Source organism: Gouania willdenowi, chromosome 8, assembly GCF_900634775.1.
Source record: "Gouania willdenowi chromosome 8, fGouWil2.1, whole genome shotgun sequence".
NCBI lineage: Eukaryota > Metazoa > Chordata > Actinopteri > Blenniiformes > Gobiesocidae > Gouania > Gouania willdenowi.
The window spans coordinates 25482309-25505893 of record NC_041051.1 but is presented as its reverse complement, the minus strand read 5'-3'; the positions used below and the strand labels follow the sequence as shown (position 1 = coordinate 25505893).

General features: G+C 38.0%; 1 protein-coding gene across 1 annotated transcript in view; it reads left to right on the top strand.

Annotated features, from left to right (window-relative positions):
• Nucleotides 1-22301, top strand: part of ngfra (nerve growth factor receptor a (TNFR superfamily, member 16)) — a 52388-nt gene extending 30087 nt beyond the window's left edge. The window contains exons 4-6 of the mRNA XM_028455553.1: nt 1558-1795; nt 3070-3284; nt 18500-22301. Coding sequence (XP_028311354.1) covers nt 1558-1795; nt 3070-3284; nt 18500-18552 — 506 coding nt within the window. The 3' untranslated portion in view covers nt 18553-22301. The remainder of the gene's footprint in view (nt 1-1557; nt 1796-3069; nt 3285-18499) is intronic.
• The last annotated feature ends 1284 nt before the right edge of the window (nt 22302-23585 follow it).

Below are 23585 nucleotides of genomic sequence, written 5' to 3'. Positions count from 1 at the left end.
CTACTCTAGATTGGAGAACATTCCTTTTTCTTCCAATACATAACATCTTTAGCAGATCCCATCTGTCTATCATAAACAACTGCTATTCGGGCGCAGAGAAAGACATCTGGTTGGGGACTTGGTGACTACACACACACACACACGCACACACGCACACACACACACACACACACACACACACACACACACACACACACACACACCGCCAAACAAACTCTTTATAGGCAGGAATCTATACAATGATTCCGATGAGTTTGGATAACTTTGCTACTTGCTATCGTCCCTAAAGAGTGTTTTTCCATTGTTCTAAAAAAATGAATGATATCTCAAAGATGTTGGAATCATCTTTCTGTTGTCATTAGTGAGAAATGTGTGGCTTTGCAGTAAAAAGTGCTCCTACTAGATTAATTGCTGTGAAATCCGTAGCAGATCCCTCAGAACACATCGTGATGACATTTGTGAAAGCTTCACTTTTCATCCATAATCAGGGCAAAATTTCAATTTGTTTCTCAATGTCTCTAGAAGCTCTAACTGTCATCAGCCATTACACTATAATAGTTTGAAGATGTCCAGAGATACGGTACTTATTTACAGTATCGTCTGGTTTCTGGATCCAACGTTGGCAATTAATGGCATGTGTATTTAGAAATATGTTCAATTTATTTTATTTGTCATTGAAAAGACATTGAAATTTGAACTTGAGGTAATAAAGATTATAAAAGAGCAACATTAGAAAATATGTTGTCCATTTTTGTATAAGATTTCTAGCAGAAAGTGATGCTTACAGTATTACTTAATTAGTGGTAAAAAAAAAAAAAAATCTGAAACATAAAAAATGTGAAGGTATATCTGTCAACTCTCTCATTTTGGCCATTAAACTACCGTATTTTACCCCTCTTACCGCCATCCTCCTGTATTAGTAATATCCCGTATATAAACCATATTATAATGCAATAATAATTATAGGATAAATAAATGAACTGAATGCTGTCACTAGCCTAGCGAGAATTGCCACCTGAAGTGGCCTGGGTGGCATATATATATATTTATATATAAAAATATGTAATGAAAATAAAATATGCAATGTGTTATTAGTATTAGTAAATTACTGTAAATGAAAAAAAATATGCTTCATATTCCCTTGTATGATTTAATTTAGGCTGTATTATATTGTAGGAATGTTCACATCATTTCAGTGTCAACACAGGTAGGCCTACCACATTCTAATCACCTAATTGTGTTTAGTCAGTGGTTGACAAGTGGGTATTTTAGATTTCTTGTACACTTGTTTTAAAATATAAGGGACACTGGAGCTTACACATATTTTCAAATCCAAAACTTGACAGATATGTGTGAAGGATGAAATGATCTTCTTTTCTTCTAGATTGATTGATTAGTGTGTAAATACTAATCCCCAACTTTTGTTTCCTTACGCATCAGTAAAAATGGATTTAATGTTATTATTTAAGTTTGTTCGTAGTTGTTTATACGTGTATTAATATGATGTTTGTTTACTTTAAGTCACCAAATGTGTCTTTTATCTTGTCGTCCACACAGACCCATTTCTTCCCACTTATGTCATTCCGACTTTGGACATGGATCTGTCTCCGTCCTCCTTCCCCGATTACATCCTTCTCGACGGTTCCGAGAGCACGCTGCCAGGAGAAACCACGACGTCCAGCTCGGATTCACCTCGCTTCCTGGGCCACGGCTTTAACGAAAACCTCATCCCCATCTACTGCTCCATCCTGGCTGCAGGGGTTGTGGGCCTGGTGGCTTACATTGTTTTTAAGAGGTCAGTAAGAAGAAAAAACGATATGAAGCGGCTGCGAGTAAAGACATTAGCACAATTGGGTTTTTGCGCCTCAGCCATAATGTAATCTAGGACAGGGGGATGGTGGTCTGGATGTTGCCACGGGGCAACATCTGTCACTTTAACACATGTGTAGCTCTGGGAAAGAGCTGGTGGTCTTTTATCAAAACAGACATTCAAGTGGGTGGTGAAATATTCCACTTTACTGTGGTTAAGGAGATTTTTGACCTGTTTTTTATTCAGCTGACTATAATTAGCTTTATCTAAGATGAAAAACACCTGATTCTTTATAGAGTTGGGACACAGATTTACATGAAAACACTCAGACAACCCAAGCACAAACACATCTGTATCAAGTAAGAAGGCTCATTACAAACACTGATTGGTAGGAAAACTGTTGAACATGGGAAATGTTCCACTTCATGCAGTCGTCATGAACAAACAGCCTCCAATATGTCCAATATGTCACCAGGCCATTACATATTGTGTATATACTGTATTCAGGGTCTTATCTTAGTTATTATCAAGGAAACATCCAATGGTAAAGTTATACATTATTTTTTTTTGTATTTTATCTATATTTGTAAATTGACAGCTTGGAATATAATTTTGCTTTTAGAGATTATGAACTGAAATACCATTTTGTTCTACTAGTGTTATTTAGCGGTCCTATCGCTTTATTGTTGTATTGTTTTAAGTAGGTTATAAGTTTTCCGTGTTAATTTATTTTGTCTATTTTGGTGTTTGTTGTTGCTGTCTCTGGTGCATACTGGTGTATTTTTGCACAAATATTCCAATGTGGTTTCTTTTCACCGCAAATGGCAAATAAATTGAACTTGACGTTTAGCATATCTTTGATTTGAGCAAAACTATTTATTTTCCTTGTATAAACCTAAAAAGTTAATGGACAGAAAATGCTAAAGCTAGCATCTTATCCATTGTACTTTTTAACACCCAATTTGGCCAGAATTTGCAATTTTTTTAAAATTATATTTTCAGTTGCATTTGATAGTTTTTTGTTATTTGCAATATAGTACACAGCACAATTGCTCCTATTCTGTGTTCTGTGTATCAACCTTTCAGAAGAAGCCGATGGTATTGAGCACCACTTGAATCAATCAAATGCAAGAGTTGAAGGATTTTTCAGCAAATGTTTTTGCTGTTAGAAGATTCCAATAGTCCTAAAATGAAAAGAAATATAATAAAAGGAGACTTTTGAGCTCACTGATTGTATCTGGCTTGACTCTTTTCTACAGGTGGAATAGCTGCAAGCAGAACAAGCAGGCAGCGAATAACCGTGCAGCTACAAACAATCAGATGGTGACGCCAGAAGGAGAGAAGCTGCATAGCGACAGCGGCATCTCAGTGGACAGTCAGAGTCTGCAGGAGCAGCAGCAGCAGCTGCAGCAACACGCTAAGGCTGAAGTCCAGGCCCAGCGTTCACACTCACTCACAGCATCAGAACACATAGGTAAGGCAGCATCACACCACTTTTTTCAGTGTTTACTATGAAAATTGTATTATTTCCAGCGATATCTTGGGGCCCCCTGATTGTGCAGAAGTTAGTGACTATTACAATGACAAAATTTCCAGTGTTTCCATCTGGTCTTTCATATTCTGAGTATAAAGGAGAGAAACTTTAATGAGTTTAAATCAACCAAGCAAGAAAAAGGATAACAGCAAATGTCTCACAGAAAGCTTCTATGTCCATCCTGGGACTCAAACCCAGAACCTTCTGAGGCCACTATGCTACCCTAACCCTAACCATGTTTCCAAACTATTTTTTAACCATAACAATTCATTTTATTTAAAAGCACCTTTCAGGCCACCCAAGGACAAATTACAATAAAAACAGAATCATAAAAACAGTGTAAAACATTAAAAACAGAATAATAAAAACAGTGTAATACATTAAAAACAGAATAATAAAAACAGTGTAATACATTAAAAACAGAATAATAAAAACAGTGTAATACATTAAAAACAGAATAATAAAAACAGTGTAATACATTAAAAACAGAATATTAACAACAACAAAAAAAAAAAAAAAAAAAACAATCAATCAACTGTATTTGCTCCCAGTTGGGGTGATTCAGAGTTCAAAGATGTGGGGAGCATAAAAGACACAAGCCACAATAAAAAACAAGAGTACATAGTACATAGAATATATAACAACATAAAAACATGTAGTAGTGCAGTTTGACCCAATAACAACATAAAAACACAGTCTCGTCTATTCAGAGTGAATAGACGAGTGTGATGACTATCTTCTTTTAATGGAGTTAAGAAGGGAGATGACAGAAGGGATAAAGGAGTGTTTGTATCTGTTGGTTTTGATCGTTGGAGGTCTGAGACGGGAACCTAATGGGAGAAGCTCCAGTTGGTGATGTGAAGGATGTGAGCAATGTAGGTGAATCCATGGAATGAGAATTACAGAGAATGGGCAGATTGATAGAGTTGGGGTTTGAGTTTTGATTTGAAAAGGTGTAGTTGTTCTCCCGACCCATACCAGTTGGGCGATGACCAAGGAAATACATTTATTCAGCAGGCAGTAAGGATGGGAATTGATAAGAATTTAGCGATTCCAATTCCATTATCGATACTGCTTATTGATTCGATTCCTTAGCGATTCTCTTCTTGATTCTCATTGAATGGATTTGTTTGCTTTAACTCTTTATTATCTTATCTTTGTCTCTTTAATTTCCTGCCGGAATATCAGCTCACTATTAATCCACCAGGTATAGATTGTTTTCACTGGATAATAATATATACCAGTGTTTTTCAACCACTGTGCCGCGGCACACTAGTGTGCCGCGAGAGATCGTCAGGTGTGCCGTGGGAAATTATCCAATTTCACCTAATTGGTCTAAAAAAAAATTTTGAAAACATATTAATTATTATCTGCAAATAATATACCATTGTCGAGTGTCCGTGCTGCAGTAGTGACTAAAGGTGCGTGCACACCGAACGCGACGGAAGCGATGCCGTTGCCTTAAATCGTCCCTGATCGGTAGTTTGCACATAGTGGTGCTTTTTTGTCAGTCCATCATTTCATCGCTCCAGCGACGCGATCACTAGGGAGCTGTGTGTGTGTGTGTGTGTGTGTGGCCCCGGTAACAGGGTAGAGACAGAGAGAGAGAGAGTGTTGATGACGTCTTTTTTTTCCCTTCTTGCTCCGTGTGTGTGTGTGTGTGTGTGTGTGTGTGTGTGTGTGTGTGTGTGTGTGTGTGTGTGTGTGTGTGGCCCCGGTAACAGGGTAGAGACAGAGAGAGAGAGAGAGTGTTGATGACGTCTTTTTTTTCCCTTCTTGCTCCGCTTCTACGGTTAAATGATCAACTTAACGGAGATATTAAAGGATGACTTCACTCAGAATGTGTTTGATCAGTAGTTACTGTGGTTTTAAAGAAATTTACCGCTTTAATTTTGAACCTGATACTTTGAGGAAGTAGAACAGCCTCCGCTGCAGCCGTCAGCACTGAAGCGGGAGCGGGAGGGAGGGGCTGCTGCCTCCGCTCTACAGACAGTGGAGGACGGGAGATATCGCTTCACGTCGCTTAAAAAGTTAAAATTTTTCAACTTTGATCATGCAAGTCGCGTCGCTGAGGGGGGGATAAATTGACGTTGCGTCATTTACATTGATTTTTAATGTAATCGCATCGCTTCAGTCACTTCAGTCGCGTTCGGTGTGAACCCACCTTGAGAGCGTAATCATGTAAAACTCTTCCAAAACACTAGGTGGCAGCAGGTAGCGAATTTCATTGTCCGTTGAGACAAGAGAATTAGTGAGGCATGAAAGTGACAGCTGGCTGTAAAAGCATTGTGGGTAAGCGAAACTACGGTGAAGTTTTTGAAGAGGAAAAATACCAATTCCGAACTGGGCCCTGGACAAAATTCGGACCCAGAAGAAGGCCCTAGTATGAGTGGAGGAAAGAAAGCAAAGACGGTGAGCTCGAGGCAATACAGCGAGAGTTATGTTTCATTTGGATTTACTTCCACCGGGGATGCAACGACATCGATCCCGTTGTGCTTGGTGTGTGGCGAGAAGCTATCCAACATTTTTGAAGTGGACATGTTAAGTGCACTTTTTATTTGAAAGAAGAAATACAAATGATGATAAAGTCCTTTATTCTTTGTGTTTATTTGATTCCTATTCAAGACACTTTGATGAGAATGGCTATATTGTTAATATAGGCTACAGAGTATCATTTTTTAACATGTTTGGCTGGTGGTGTGCCTCGTGAATTTTTCAATGAAAAAAATGTGCCTTGGCTCAAAAAAGGTTGAAAAACACTGATATATACAATATATGGCACTATGGCTACAAACAGTTGAGAATATTTACAGTGCTCCTTTTGAACTTGAACAACTTCATCCAAAACTAATTCAAACATAAAATAAATAATTCTTCTGTAAAAAAGAACATATTAAGCAAAATTACAGCTGAACTTATTGTTATGTATTTAAATGGTAAAGCTTTAGTTTAGCCTTGGTTTACATTTCTATAAATGGACCTTCAGAGACGCCGTCCCCGTTGTTACATGTGACGTCATTAGCCGTGTGTGTGTGTGAACCAGTGAAAGAGCAAAGTAAAGACAACAATCAGTACCAGTCCGTCCATTGTGTCTGATTACTTGTTATGAGGACATAAACTGGTGTGTGTTCTTGCTGAAGTTTGTTGTTTTCGGAAAGAAAAGTCCGTGCAAGAAGCAACTTTAACGCGAGTGTACAGAACCCGGAAGTGAGTAGCGTAGCAACAGAGACGCTACAAACACAGCATGGAGGGCAGCACAGCTGTGGGTGGAGGAGGAGTTGGATTCTCCGCAGTGGACAACAAACAACTATATGGTGGAAGTAGCTTCACTTGGTGCTAGCATAAACACAACATACAGGACCTGGAGGAGTTTATCGTTACGTATTTGTGACGTAAGAGGAACCGATAAGCGGAATTGACAGGCAAGCAAACAAACGATTCCTAAGAATTGGATTACTGGGAAGCGGTTCTCAGAAAGAAGTGGTTTTTGATTCCCATCCCTAGGAGACACTAAATCTAAATCCAGTTTCATAACACTTTTTTTTTTACAAAGTTAGATTCTTGGAAATGTGTGTTAACGCTCATTCATTCCATCATTACGTTCTAAAGTTGTGGGTTTTTTTAATAGTATTCTGAGCTAAATGTTTTAGGGGGACAAAGGGGGTACTTTGATTCAGAAATAAGAGAATTTAGGGTACTTGGGCTAAACAAGTTTGAGAATCACTGCTCTACTCGACAGTCGTGTTCTAGTTGCCAGGTATAGTTCATATTCATTGCATCTCGATGTTCTGAAGAGACTTGTGTTGGTTTTCTGAGCGTTATGTAAGACTTTTTCTCCTGCAGCACTCACACATTTCTGTGGATTGAAATAAAAAACAATATATCACCTGATAGGAGGATTAACACCTTGGTGCATCTGCCAAGAGCTGATAGGCGAGGTCAGATCGCACTAATGTTCAGACAAGCAGTGCAGGAATACAAATTTACAGCTTCAATTCATATGTTGTGCAAGTGTATTCCCCCTAATCAAGATGATCTATTTAAACGTCAGTGGTGACTGAGAGTTAGCTCTAGTTTCTATTTCAGTGTACAGACTTCTTTGCAGAACTCTCACTTGCAAATGCTGGATCTATATTTGTGTTTACTACAACTCTATATTACTTTCTACACACTCGGGGAAATATTGTGAGCACGAGGCCATGTGCAGTCTCTCCAGACAAAAGCCTAAAAGGTTTTGTAAGATGAACTCAGTAAACGAAGTCTGGCTTTGACCCAACAATGGGCACTTTACTGATCTATTGCAGAGCTGTTTGCCATGTGCTTCATTTATTTCTCGCGGTGCAGGGTATTAAGACGGGAAAATAGTGATGAGGGTTTGAAGTTGTTTTTTTTTCCTGTTAGAGTTGCTTTTTGTCGGCAGTAACAGATGTAGGGGTCATACTGTGTCAAATTTACAGATTTCGGAAATATTTTCAGGTAGCAGCAGATACTTCCGAGACTTTCTTAGACTTTGACTCATCCTAAACAATTCCCATACATGTCTGTAGTGCATATATATATTTGTCTTATTCAAATGGAAGAAATAGGCCTCTTTGGTGCAACACTCCTCTGCAGTTACCCACAAGCCGTAACCTGACAAATATGCAACCGTTTGCCAGCAGTTATAGAACAGTACAAAGCAATACTTTTAGTGCCCAGCGTGAGCGTAATAAACAGAGCACCACAGCAGCACCTGGTTGTTTACAGATTGTAATACTTTTATTTAATAGCTTTAGAGACTTTCATCAACCATGTGTTGTGTATCTGGTAGGCAATCAGAGCATCCATAAAAGAATGTAGGAATACAGTAGGTGTCTGTGAGCCAGTGTAGCGATCCTGGATATTTTGGAATAGTTGGTGTTTTTCCAATGCTGAAGCTCCATATATTTATTTGAAGCATTAGTATCAAGGTTGGGGTCAATTACATTGTTCAGTTACAATTACGTTTTCAATTACCCATATTCAATTACAATGAAATTACGATTACAGTCGCTAGCGCTTTTGCCAATTACAATTATTTTTTAATTGTCAGAAAGTCAATTACAATTATGTTGTCAATCACTAAAGTTCGGGTACAATTACTCACAAATACTGAGCCTGAAATAAGTGACATAATAAAACTTAACTTAGCTTTCTGTTAGCATCTCTTACAATCCTGAATCAGCTGTAAAATACACTAAAAACAAATATCTATCATCAATTTTTTTTTTTTTTTCCCGATCTATTGGTTACCTTGTCAGGCTTCCTAATCAATGAAAATATTGGTTTTAATATTTTTGGTGTGGGCGTCCGAGCCTTTTTTGTTTTCAGTATACCCTGAGATTTGAAAATGTGGGAAAGCTTGACGGCAAACATTTTTTAATAATTGTTAACTACATATGTGTAAAACTGTACATAGTAACTGTAACATGGTTCCCCAGTTTTGTGTTAAAATAGTAATTGACAATTTTTGTAGAATTTTCATGGCAATTACATTTACAAAGGTAATGATCTATTTAATTATGATTATGACAGCACCAGATTTCTTAAATTACAATTACAATTTCAAATTACACCATAATTGTAACTGATTATCATTTTTTTTTTTATTTTTTACAATTACATAATTACAATAATATTTGGCCCCAACCCTGCAAACTTTTGTCTGTGAGCCAGTGTAGCAATCCTGGATATTTCTCAATAGTTGGTGTTTTTCCAATGCTGAAGCTCCATATTTTCATTTGAACCATCAATATTCTTACTGATGACGTGTCCAAGTATCACCGTGAGGTGCATTTGAGTTAAAAAAAACTGGGACAACTCCAGTTTTTGTAGCTGCATAATATTAATTCGCAAGTGAGCCATAAAACAGCAGGTCAGTGGATACACAGTTCAAGAAATGGGTTTTTAATTGTGTTTGGACATCAGGGCTTCTCTTCAGAGGATGTGTAATGAAGCCCTGGAATAAAATAGGCTGCAGTCAGTGGTTTGCAGACTTCTAGTAAGAGGTTAGTGCCTAATCTTACCAGCTTCATCTTTAGACATGCTTTTCTAACAGAGAGAACCTGACATGCAAAGCTTTCAAACAAGTCGTTTTAACGAGGACAGGGCAATGAAAGACAGAGATTTTTAATAACACACGAGGCTGGAACACAGGTGAAGCGCTTCTGTTGCTTCGAGGGAAAAGTAGAAACAGCTCAGCAGCACTTGGCAAAGGAAGAAAAGACATACCAAACCTAAACAGGCTGCTCCATATCACTGACCTGATGTCAAAGGAGAAGACAGACAGACAGACAACCATTCACTTCAAACACTGAGCTACTGAGGCGTCAGGACGAATGAGGAGCAGCTGGCAGAGAATAATAAGGGGCGTGGGAGAAGGAGAGGATACACACTACCCCAATTTCATCCGTCAATCTAGTTTCTGACCCGCTTGCTCCTTTTTTCAGGGTTGCGAGGGTCTGCTGGTGTCGATCTCCAGCTCTCATTATGGCGTTAGGTGGGAGTACACCCTGGACAGGGCGGCAGTCCATCGCAGACTACGTCAATGGAAAAACTGAATTATATGTAAACCAAATATGAATAAACTTTTAACACGAGGCCTGTCGCATGAAGCCAAATATTACATAACAAGATAAAGTCTGGATGGAAATATTATCCACCAATAAGGAAAAATTGGTCATTAATAATACTTTTTTTTTTATAGTAATCTGTATAGAATGTTATCTAGAGCAGTGTTTCTGAAATGGGGTAGGGGTATACGATGGTACTACAGGGGGTATGTGAGAGAGAGAAAGTGGAAATTTAACAAAGAAGGTGTTAAAATATTTGGGTTTATAATGTTTATTTCTGGTTAAAAATGATAATCATATTAATGATGATGTAAATTGTCTTGATTAGAACATGAACAGAAAATAGAAGGGTCAGACTTGGTCGCTCACCAGGCGGGAGATGACCGGAATTGATAAAAACTATAGAGATAAATCTATTCATGACAGACTAAATACTGTTTCATTCCACTTATTTACAGTGGGATTCTTTAAAATGTGTGTCATCACTTATTAATTCTGTCATTATGCTCTATAGTTGTTTTTTTCACAGTATTCGGAGCAAAATGTTGTATTCTGACATTTAAAGGAAGTACTTGGATTCAGAAATAAGAAAAAGGGAATACTTGGGCCAAAAACGTTTGAGAACCACTGGTCTAGAGCAGTGTTTCCCAACCAGGGGTACGCGTACCCCTAGGGGTATGTAAGCCCATTGCAGGGGGTACGTGAAAAAAATTAAGAATTTATTTCCAAGTTCGTAAAAAATATTTGCAAGTCTGTTAATAATATGGTACGTGTGCGCTATGACTTGATTTTAAAATTTAAATGACTGTTTAAAGGGGACATATTCAAAGAAGCTCCTTTTGTGGTAAATGTCATAAAAGCTTTATATAGCACAGGCAGGTTAATTATTTGTTTTGTATTTATTTATTTATATTACTAATTATTTTATTTCTTCCAATTTTTTTTGCAATTTCAACTAGTATTTTTCTTTAATAACAATATAATCATAATATAGTATATAATATATTTATCATTTTTATTGCCTTGACGGCAACATAATTTTATGTTTAATTGTTTAATTTGAGTTAAATGAGAAGATAATGCCTGAATATTAATTGTTCAATTTATGAAGATGAAATAAAATGACTTGCGTTGAATATTCAGTTGTGTTATGTTCTACTTTTGGAGAATCATGAGCACGTATGAGTGAGGGGGTACTCATGGTATGACAAAAAGGTTCAAGGAGTACACAAGACAAGAAAGGTTGGGAACCACTGGTCTGGAGAAATGTAATGACTTTAGTCATTTTAATTATACATTTAAAAAAAAAAAAATCTAATTTCACATTGATCATGTGATTTGTAATTGGTAATGGCGATTAGTAACAGCTGGTAACACATTCACTGAACGGTAATCAGTGAATGGCCCGATACATCCTGATTGGTAACTGACTCTTTTAAAAATGCAACAGTAATGGTTTGCTTTGAAAATGAATGAAAATTCATGAATACAAAATAGAAAATTAACAGAGTATAAGATGACTACATTTTATAGGCATGGGAAATTTATTTGCATGGCGCATTTCATACACAAGGCAACTCAGATCATTAAAGTCGGCAAAATATAGAACCCACAAAACAGGTAAGAATTTGAAGGCAGGCTTGTAAATTGACCTTGGTCTAGGTAGTAACATTGCAGAAACTGGGATGGATACAAAAACGAGGCTCGACAAATCTGTAAGTGTTTAAATGGCTCAGCTACATGTGGTCATCACAAGTTATCCCCACATCAACAGAGCTACGCCTCTACATGTCAGTAACTTTCCCAGCAGCGTCCCACGCCTGTGAGACATGGACAAAGACATCTAACATTACTAATACATGTCCTTCTTCAACCAGCACAAGAATTCAAATTACATTTCAAATGTAAAGGTGATGAAGACAGTATACGGTTGACATGGTCGTACAGAAAAAGAGAAAGCTGGCAGGACTTACTTGCATACTGTGATTGGGTTGCGTAGAAAACGACCAACAAGCTTGACTATTTACTGAGTGCCCGAGGGCAGAAGACCCAAAGAAACACACGTTCAAAGACGTCCTAAACAAGATGAGCTTTTATTGGCAGAATGCAAGGAACGTTGCCAGTGACCAAAGATTTGAGAGAACTCGTCGCCTAACGTTCTCATGGGAACAGGAGAAATCAAACCAAGTCTTGCAACCTCAGTTTTGACATCTAAGACTCTTGTTAAAACTTGACAAAGTTGAACTCTCTTAATAGCAAGCTTTTACGAAGTTGCTCTTAGAGTGCTTTTAAACCAGCAAATCCTGGAACGTTTTTAACTACTCAAGGATCCATTTGCCCAGAAACTTTGTGTTTTTTTTGGGGCAGTGTGAACACGCAAACCAAGTCTAGAGCAGGGATGGGCAACAGCAGGGGCCACAAAAATGTATCTTTATCCGATCCTTGGGTCACATTATCAACATTTATGTCAGCATTTATCTATACGTCAAGGAAAGTCAGTGTGTGTGTGTGCGTGTGTGGAGGGCATATCTCTCTCCCAACAGCGTTTATGTTGTCAATTTGTGTGTTTCTGGGGTCACTTTCTGTATTTTTGTTGTTTCTGTATTTTCCTGTCATTTTGTGTAGTTTTGTTGACATTTTGTGTGTCTTTGGAACTATTCATATGTGGTGTTGTTTTTTGCGTTTTTGAAGTCATTTTGTTTGTTTAATTGATTGTTGTGTCTGTCTTTTTTGTCATTTTGTGTTTTTCTAATCATTTTGTGTACTGTATATTAGGAATTTTTTATGTGTTTTTGTGTACTTTGTGCAGTTTGCTGTCTATTTGTGTGTTTTGGGAGATATTTTGTGTATTATTTTGGGCTTTATATTATACCAACTTCTTAAAGTAACATTTTTTGGGGATTTGTTTTGAGGGCCGCACAAAATTAGACATGTGGCCCCTGGGCCACCAGTTACTTAATAATAATATTAATAATAATACATTTTATTTGTAATGCACTTCACATTTGATTCCAAATCTCAAAGTGCTACAGGATTAGAATAATAATAATAATAAATAAATAGAACACAACATATATTAAAAGACTTATGTCTGGTCTTGGAGCATTTCCAATCAAATTCACACCTCTGACGGATAGCACAAGTAAAGTAAAAAAATCAAATATTAAAACATTATAAATGGCACAAATGCAGGCGCAAAGCTTGGGATAGGGATAGATGCTGCAACTAAGTTTTCCCTAAGTGCTACCTGCTGGTACAACTTGCAGTCACTGACCTTCACCTTGCAGCTCCTGTTGCTTTTTAGGCTTGTAAATCAAATCCACACTTTACAATGTGAATAATGGGGCATCAAAAACAAGCAGCTCTTTAACTGGGTTTCCTCTCTCATATGGGAATGGATCAAAATGTGAGCTCTGAATGCAAACCGAGCCAAATCAAGGTGATGAAATGATCAGCTGTTATTTGTATAGTGATTGCTTGAATGGTATGTAACCAAAGATCCACCTGAGTCAATTTTCCACGATGGAGAAATGACCTGTGAATCTACTCTATAATACATCGTACTCTATACATCACAGGGCCAATACACAGGAAAAGATAATTACAGACACATTCCCCTCTGACAGTCTTTTCTGTTTTAGGCTCTATGGGAGGAAACAGAAGTACCTCAAAGCTCGGCCACTGTTTCAAATAAACCGCATACAACTAATGTTTAAGAACAAACATATCCGTGTACGGCAATAAAACGTGATAGCTGGTAACGGACAATCATAAAGCACATATTTATGTACCAAAAGCACTTTTAAGAGGAAAATCCTGTAAAACAAAAGGTGAAAAATTAAACAGCCCTTACATTTATAAGAAAATAGACTTTATTGCTTGATTCTTCAAATGAACCTGAGGAAAGAACTAAACCGTCGTCGTCTTGTTTTTTCCTTATCCTGTCTTTCATGTTTTCCTCCTGTGTCCCATTATCAGGATTTACCATTTTTTTTTACACTCGAGCCTTAATGTTGTAATGATTAGAAAATGATTGTGTGGGGGAAATGTCACAAGCAAGCCATACAGCATACAAATCTAACGATCTGTGCTTGAGCTTCTTCACAGAGACTGCCTTTTCATTATAATGAGGTTCCCCTACTTAACGAATGCCAAGCACACAGTATATGAAAGAAAATAAGGGCATTTCTATGGGAAATAGGAACAATTTGGCTTTGGTTCAGTAAGGAGATGACTGCTGGGTCAACCCTGCCACTGCTTTAACCTATTGGCTCGTTAGCTGCTTTAAAAAAAAAATGGTTCCACGGAGGTCTGTTTTTCCCTGCTTTTCCAAACCTGGAGCAGAATCACGGTTTAGCATGTGCTAATTGGCTGTAGTGTGCTGGTGTGGATGCCATTAAAAAAGCGATTGTGCGGAGGTTGTTGTTTCTTGCTGTTGGGTCTGGTAAAAATACTCTCAGGCATTAATTGACAGTAAATCATTCATATTTACCAAAATGTTCTGTTTCCAATGAGCCCTATTCACTTTTTGTCCAAAAATGCTTTTAAATAGTGCAAAAGAGCAATAAAAATGTCCGATACACTCAGTGAAAACATTAAAAATGTGTGTATTCTGAATGAGTCACTGGCAAGGTGGGGAGGGGCTTGCATATGAAGGGTGCTTGGTTGCTCATCTCCATCAAAAAGAAGCATCTATCAGCACAGATCCCCTCCCCCTTTCCACTGCCTCTTCTACAGCCTGCTTCTCCTTCTGCTGATTGAGGGTGTTTAAAATTTAAACTAGACTCCAAGCCTTCAGTCGTATTGGCCAACGTCAGACCCCCGTCTTGTATTTGACCCAGCAAGGGACAGAACATTGAATTAAAGCAGCTGTTAGTCAACAAATCCTTCAAAAAATGATAGTTCTCATGGGAAAAATGAAAAATGTGGCTATTTTGTTTGTTTGTAGTCTTTATTTGAAGGGACAATGCACAGAGACATTAAGCTCATACAAGACAGAGATGTTCTATACTAGAATATAGCTAAACAGCTCATTTCTATCTGTAGTCCCTGGTTACATGTATAAAACATACAATAACATGCAATCAATTACAATAATAAAATGTACAAGAACAATCAATTAAGGCAGTGGCTATCTGTACGGTTGCCGTATCAATATACCAACATTCTATCCGTACGCAGCGCCCCTATTTGGCCAGTTTAGGTCGCGTGACTAAGACTACACCTTACCCTAACCCTAACCCTAAAAATTGTTGTGATATTGGATTATAACCTAACCCTAAACCTTATCCTAACCCTAAGACGCTACATACGTGTACTTCGGTAACCGTACCAATAGCACCGGGGGTTGTCCGTACGGCAACCGTACAAACAGACACTTTCATCAATTAAGATGCACTCTCACTAACACTGACCTACGCACTTAACTTTTGAGTCATAGGCACCATTGTTTCATCTCATTGTCTAGTATAGATATATAATTCCAAACATTCTTCCTCTGACTGATGGTATGTTGTAAGGACAGATGATTTTATTCCTGGGATCCTTCAGTTGCTTTGTTACTACAGGAATTACAGACAATGGGCCAACCAATCAGAATGTTTTTGACTATGTAAAAGAAAAATGTCTTTCTTCTGCTGTGTTTTCCATTTAAAGGTATTTATAATCAGTATTTTTGGACTATTCAACAATCAAGCTCGCTTCAGCTCGGAGTCGCATTTCAGACGAGACTTGATTTACCCAGCGCACCAAGAAATAGCATTCATTGATTTTTGAATGAGTCTGGACCGAGAAGCATTGGAGCGTGTGGCTAATATTATCTGGGCTGCCTGTGAAATGAACTGCAGTGTGAGTTCAGAAGCACCTGGGTTTAGACTTCTGCACAATAGTGTGTGTAGAGCAGAGAGCTGTGATAGTGTGGCTCTGCTCTGTGATTGTGGACTCTAGTGTGTTTTGTGAGAACAGAACAGACAGAAGAGTAGTGCCAGAGGCAGGACACGATAGATATAGTCACAGAATAGAAAACACAACATTTGCAGCCTCTGGGTAGAGAGGATCATGAAACAGTAGAAGATTTTGGAATAATACAGAAAGACCAGAGGAAGGTATTATTGCAAAAAAAAAAAAAACCCACAAAAGGCACCTGTTCCACCAAACCTTCAAAACAACACTTGTTTTCCATCTCTGTGGCACATAAGGGTGCATAGATACAACCCAAAAACACCCATCAGACTTGTGGGGTCCTCTCAGGAACGCCTTTTCATTCCTGAGGCGTTCCCATGGCTTCCCTCGATTGAGAGCAGGTTAAGAGGTTTGTGGGAAAAAAAGGATTTGTCTCACATCCTCATCTAGTCCCTGCTAATGACTCCAGTTTAACAGGTTTGGATGAGTGAGTGACACCACAGGGCCCCCTGCAGGGGATCCCACAACAAGCAAGGACTTTGGGTGCTTCCTCACACTGGATTAACATTGTAATTAGTGCCTAAGTGAGGTCAATCTGAAGATATTTTATTATATGTGACAGACCACACACAAAAACAAAATCAGACATAGAACAGTATGATCTTAGTGTGTGTGGTTTGACTAACCACCAATCTAGAACACAACACTCCAAATAGAAGTGGACACACAAGAGGAGGGAATGACACTGGTCTGAGGAGTCTGGAGTATTTTGACGGAATAACTCCGAACTAAAAAAAAAGAAAGATTTTAGCACATTACGCTTTACGCCTCTTTCCTTGTTTCTCAGGCCTTGTTTATATGAGGACATTTTCTAGTGAATTTTAGTGATTTACACGTGCCGACATGCCCTGCCGGACGTACAAAGGTAGACCAGACCTGGGCCATAACCGTCCGAATACGGCCGAATACGGCCCGAACCCATTGCTGCCTGACGCTATTGATTTTGGTTCATTGCAAAACAACACTGCCATCTACTGGCCTGGCATGTTTACTACATCGTTTTTGATGCTTCCCGCGGTCTCATGTAAACTGAGATCGTTTTGTGAATGCGGGACTTTTTGGAAACAAAAATGGAAACGGAAGCAAAACGTTGTTGTGTAAACAGTGCCTCAGTCAGCTCGCTTCTTGATTGGCTACATTCCTCTGAACATCACAAGTCACGAGGCTTTCCCTACACACATGAAGATTTTTGGAAGTTTAGTATTCATGATCGTCGACCTGACACTTTTTGAAGTCGATTACCTGGACAAATTAACTCATAAAACACCTCAGACCTCAGGATCATCGAATAGGATAATCTCATGAAACAAAAATATTTCTGGCGTTTGTCATCCTTGGTCAAAAAGCAGTAAAATTGGGACAAAAACTAAAATATATGAGACTGAATTTATTCCAAGAGGCCCCAGTGGATTGTGCGAACAAATGAGTCACACCAACAAACTTGTTTTACAGATTTCCTGTGGTGTCATTGTGATGCACTGATGACTCGGCACTATAATAATAACAATAATGGCTTATATTTATTTAGCACTTTTGTTGGATGAAATTCCAAGCACCTTACATAAACCATTATTAATTTACCATTCAGTCATTCCGGTTGTGGTATTAATTCCTACAGCTAACAACGATTCTGCAAACAACTCTAACCTTAACATACTGTTGTTATGTGAATGGAGATAAATTGCTGACTCTACACACATCGGCGTCCAAGTCTAGTGGCATTATTTTATTTTCACACTTGCTCAAAATAAAATGAACATTTGAATCAGAAGCATGTCCAGGAGGAGACTCAATGTTTTCCCATTCACACAACGCCTACTCAGGGAGAGATTCATGTGATTTTCAATCTTCATGGGACTCCTTTACTTTTCATTTTTGAAAATCTTTTTTCTTACCTTTTGGACACTGATTTCCTAATCTTTGTTTTGTAAAATTGAATGAGTGCAAAACACAGTGGAATTATACACTTGGGTTGGTGTGTAATTGTTATTTATCCTGAAACTACAGAACTTGAAAAGGGTAAATTACAGGCTTTTTATTGACCCAAAAATGGGGAAAATTAAGAAACACTGAACAATGTTAAAATATGTATGTATAATGTTAATTTTAGGGCGTGAAGGTTTGTGTTGCTGTGAAAACTTGAGTGGTGTTCATACTTTCAAATTTTTCAATAAACATATTTAAACACTCAATATCTGTTTTCTTTGTTGAGGTAAGGATGATTAGGATTGTTGTTTTCCTCCTATTTTGCCTTGCTTGAATGGCTAATCTTAATGTGTTTAATTTTAACAAGTTTGTCATGACTGTAGCCTATTTAAAGTCTTGTAAAGGGCAAGTATTGGAGCAGTTTTTAGACCAATTACCGTGATAAGGTAACTCCAACTTGGCACCCAAACTGAGGGCCCCCCCAAATGGTATTTGGCACAGGACTAGGGGCTAGAAAGAGGTTTGGTTCCAGAAGCTCCCTTTGTGAAGTTTGTTGTTGTGGTTTTTTCTCCTTGATACGTTTCCTCCTCAATCTTACAAATGTTGCCATGCCTCTGATTTAAAGACCAGCATGAATCCCCTGTGCTTGACATGTATCTTCTTACCATCTCTTTGCAGTGGTAAGGGTGGACAGTGGACCCCAGGCGGACTCACCTCCTCCTGAGGTTTGAGGAAGAAGAGGAGCTGCTGGCAGGGAACAGAGATTTGAGGAGTGGACCAATGGAATGGGCAACAGAGAATGTACAAAAACTGATTTCTAACCAACGTGGTCACAGCTTGACCTCTATGGACCTCCTGGGACTTTAATCTCTATGTAGAGATTCCAACTGGGTCATTCTTCGTGCCTGGACTCGATTTACTGGACTATAACTATCACTATCTGAACCAGATTAACACAGATAGGTAATCCTAAATATACACCAGTGCTTCTCTATAGTTGCCAGCATTGTCCATTATTCTTTCCCAAGTTTTTGTTAATTTTGTTAGTCATTTCCCATCAAACAGCTGTGCCTGAGAGGTATTAGGTAGAGAGGTATTTAATTATCTCCTCATTCTCTTCCCATTCATCAAAGACAGTGTTGTAGCTTTTTCACTCTTGTTTTTACTCATAGGTTGTATTTTATTAGACCTCCGTTGTCTGAGAAAAGACGACAGCAGAGCCATGATTCACTCTTTAAGTTTCTGGCGTCTGTAATCTCTAATTGCAGTTGTATTTCACGTCACGTCGTGTGAAACGTTTGCGTCATTCTCTAAAATTGGCGGCAAGAGATGCAGTAAGGAGGTCAATTATGTTACAGGAAGCTCTGTCGTCAGCTATATTTTTCTCTGTAATGATTAGAGGCTGATGTATCTATGAGACTGTGCTGCAGTGATTGGATATTTTGTCTAAGGCTAACAGTATTTTCATTTTTGGCTTGAGTTGCACAGGTGAATCAGCAGGACTCGACTAAGGACCTTCTGAGCTGAGGGAGAAATCTGTACATCTAATGAGATTTTTAGAAACATGTAACTGCATTAAACATAAGCTAATATGAATCTAGGGGCAAATTATGCTACAAAGATTCCTATTTATCTTCGTTCAGACGTAATGAGCAGAATATTGCTGCAAACCATAGAGACACATTTGCTCGCAGCACTTTCAGCTCCACAAACTCGCCCCAGCTCGGCTTGTGCTACAGAGCCTGATTACTAGCGCTGAAGCTTTGTCATCAACACATGAGCCATTAGCGTGAGATGTTCTGACAGTCTGGTAGTATTTACCTCAGGGTTTCAGCTTCATTTACGTCCCGCTACAGTCATTTCTGGACTTATACTGCGGACAAACATGGGCTATATGGCCTATGCTGAAGCCTCCCATTGATATTACACATCCACCTACTAAGGCCCTGACATTTCCTACAACTCAGTGGTGATACAAAAGCACTTAGCCCAGCCTCACTTCTTCTGAGGCAAGGTGGCGCCTTTTATCGCAACGGTCCACTTTTATGTTGCCCCCGCATCTCTCCGACATTAAAAAAAATACTGAGTTTAAATGCACTGCTTGAAATGACATTTCATTTCCTACAAAGGTCCCACGGTAGGAGGCCTACAGGGTTACATATATGGAGACATTTAAGAGCATATCTTTGGAAAATCTTTGTAAAGTCTGTAGATAAAGGGTTGAAGGTTCTGGTAGTTCAAAAAGTAGCCACTGTGTCTACATAACATCTTTTTAACACTTACCACCAGTGAAAGCAGTTCGTTTTGGTCAATATTCCCCATTGCTAATGAAGATGTACCAAACAGTAGACTAATAGCTTTGTATGACTAGGAGCCGACATGGCTGAACTGCTCCAAAAATCTGATTTGAGATTATATCTGATATCAGATATACGGCTATTGCTGTCAATAAGATTCTTAGACAAGACAAAACTAAGCCTGGCTTCCATTTTTTGGGTTTAAAGTCTCTTCGGTTAGAAAAGCTGCCTCTTAGTTGAACATTTTTGCAAATGTCACACTCTTATGATGTCCAGGAATGGGCCTGGAAAGTCTGGTGTTGACCTTCCGATGAACTGGCCAGCTGTCCAGAGTCAGTGATAGGCTTTAGACTGTGAGACAACCTAAAAGAGGGTATGGAGAATCTCTCGAATGATTAATAACTGTGCTTTAATCAAATTTGCTATAGTTGCACCACTTGAAACGGTTAAGGCTAATTTGGACAAAATTGTGACACTAAAGTAAATCAAAAGTACTATGTACATATTTTTGAAGTAATACAATTTTTTCTTTGATTTAAGTATTTTCGTTTTCTCTAAAGGTCCGGTTTCCCAGAAATGAAGCTAAATGAAAAACCGAGTTAGCTTAAACAGAAAAACTTGCTAACAGTGCCTTTGTTTTACACCTAATTTCTCACAAAATTGCAAACATACTAGTCTTAAGCTTATCTCTGACCATTGATTTGAAGGTAAAGCCAGTTCAGTCGAACTTTATTGCTCAGAGTTTTCCATCATTGAATCAGAAGCGATGCAATGCCACATGGATCAATCGCCAACTTCATGAGAATGTCTTTTGCTTTACTTTCTCCATCAGTGCAGCACAACGACTGGAAATAAGGAACAAAAAAAAAAAAAAAAAAGACCCAGCAAATGTGAAGAGGTCATGTGACCATGACTGAAAGTCTATGATTCACCAGAATGCCAATGGGAAATCATTCTGATTCTCACCGGTAGCTGCAACAATAAAGTACTACAATATGAGTGATCAGTGAACATGCCGCGCACCCATGAGGTACAATCAGCACCCCACCACTTCAAACTACTAAATCATTTGTTCTTTCTTTGCCTGAATGTAAAAGCCTAAATTAAACCTACCTAATCATATACAAGTTCACACCTTAGTCCTCACGTACATAGGTTTTCTTTTTAACACATAGAAATGCACAATTTATTATCTCCTTGTTAAAGACTTGTTCAATGTTTTTTTTTCTGCTCTAGTCCACATTGATATGTAAGATCTCCATTACTCACATATGTATAGTTTTTTCACTGCTTTTCCCCACATTTTCAGTCCAAGCAAATGCTCCGCTCTTTCTTAGATGTTCATTTACCTGTTTGAGGGAGATGGGCATTTTTCTCAAAAATGCCAGTGTACGTGTGGACAAGGCCAATGTTTGTTTTTTGTTGCTTTCATTGTATACATTTTTTGTGGCTTAATATCAAATATTAATAATTAGCATTGAAAACATTGTTTTTGTACTTGTTTATTTTGTAGCACTTATTAGACAAATTGAATGCACTCAAAGACTTCAAGTGCCTGTGTGCGTGTTTGAGATGATTTTTGTTGTAATTTTTCCACTTATATGTTCTGTTTTTTTTTTTGTTTTTTTTTGGTGTGTGTATTTTTCTATATTTTGAGAGCTAATGAAGGTTTCTAGATGATCAATGTCAGCACTATGGTTGGACCTTGGAGACGCAAGCAAACTGTATACACTTTATATCATAATGTAGAGACCTAAACCGGCCGCAGTCATTTTGAACAATTTTCCCAAACTGAATGCTAATGGCAGGGTTGTGTAGCATTATGAAAACATGTCACATAGGACTGTAGTTAGCATACGTAGATAGCTCTGTCAGCTCTACAGTGCACATGTTTTGCATGTAAAGTCAATTTAAATCATATTCCTCTATTTCAGAGACACGCCAACATGTAATTTGCTGTTTTAAAAGATGAATCAAGAGGCTCACTGTGATTCTCTTTTAAATTATTAATTAGTACAGACACATTTTGGAACAGTTTTCCCAAATAAACAAAATGTCCTTTGGAATTACCTACTAATGTAAAATGCGTTGTGTAAATGTGAATTTCTTAGAGTTGATACAAGATTTGAAACTGTACAACTGTAATGAGCATTGATAATAAAGACAGATGTCATTGCAAATTATCTTTGTGACAAATATTTCTGTATTGGTACAAGTCATGATCTGACTGAAATAAAAAAAAAACAAAAGGTGAGATGATAATTGAGCAACAAGATACTGCGATATCAAACACCAAGACACCAAATTGTTTGTTTTCCTTTTTTTTTTTTATTCCTACTGAGTTGAAAAGGTCATACCCAGAGTAAGTATGTAACTATGGCCTGATTCAATATTAAATAAAACTATGTTTTCATTGTCCAAATGCTATTTAAATTACTTTTCAAAAATATTGTCTGTTTTCAGTATTGTGAACTCCACCTTTAATTTGAGATTTATGAAATTAAGAAGTATCAATAAATCTAAAAGGCTAGCATGTGGGGATGCCAATTATTGAATATACAAGACAAGAGTAAAGCTCCACCAAACACCAAATCTCCTCTTTGCCAGATATTAGCAGTTATCTGAATAACCATGAAATGCGCATTTTCAATCTGTTTCCTTTTCTCCCCCAACATTGTTTGCCACATTTTTCCCTGTTTCCCTATTGTTTGCCACGTTTTACTATTATTCATTACCGTTTGCCACATTTTGCCTATTAAAACTTCCTTCTGCCAACACATACCCCCTGGTTCCTCTTTATTTGCCCATTTTTTTGGCCGCTCTTAACTGTTTTTAGGCCATTTTAGTCACTTTTGGACCATTTTTGAGCACCTGTTTGCATGTCTGTCAAAAAAATAAAAAAATAAACGTAGCAGACTGGACCAGCCCACTTTGGGTTGACGGCTCACTTTGGGTTGACCTCACCTGTCTGATAAGATGACCATCCATCCATTCCATCTTTACAAGTGGCCATCTCTGATTCTCTTACCATTTGCTTTTCCTTCCTTGGACTAAAATCAATCATGGCAGACCTCCAACATGCTACAAGAGCTAGCCTAAATCTTTGGAAATTCTCTGTCCAATATAATTCTTGTCAAACTTCCTTAAGCTAAAATATTCAACTCACAAACGGGTACCGCAATAAAGAAATGACCTAAGATATTCATTTATCCTGTCAGTGGTCATAATGTTGTGGTTGACCTTATTTTCATCCTTTAAATACATATTGCCTGTTTCTTATGAAAGAATAATAAATATTCTGTAAGCACTGGAAATTATTAACATAAAAGGCTTTGGGTAACCTCACTGAGCTTGTAGTCTGTTTGAGACATGACAAATTATGCAAATAAATCCCAAAATTGAATGTATGGACCAGCAGATGTCCCATCACACAGACCTGCAACATGACATTTTGTGTTTTCACTCCT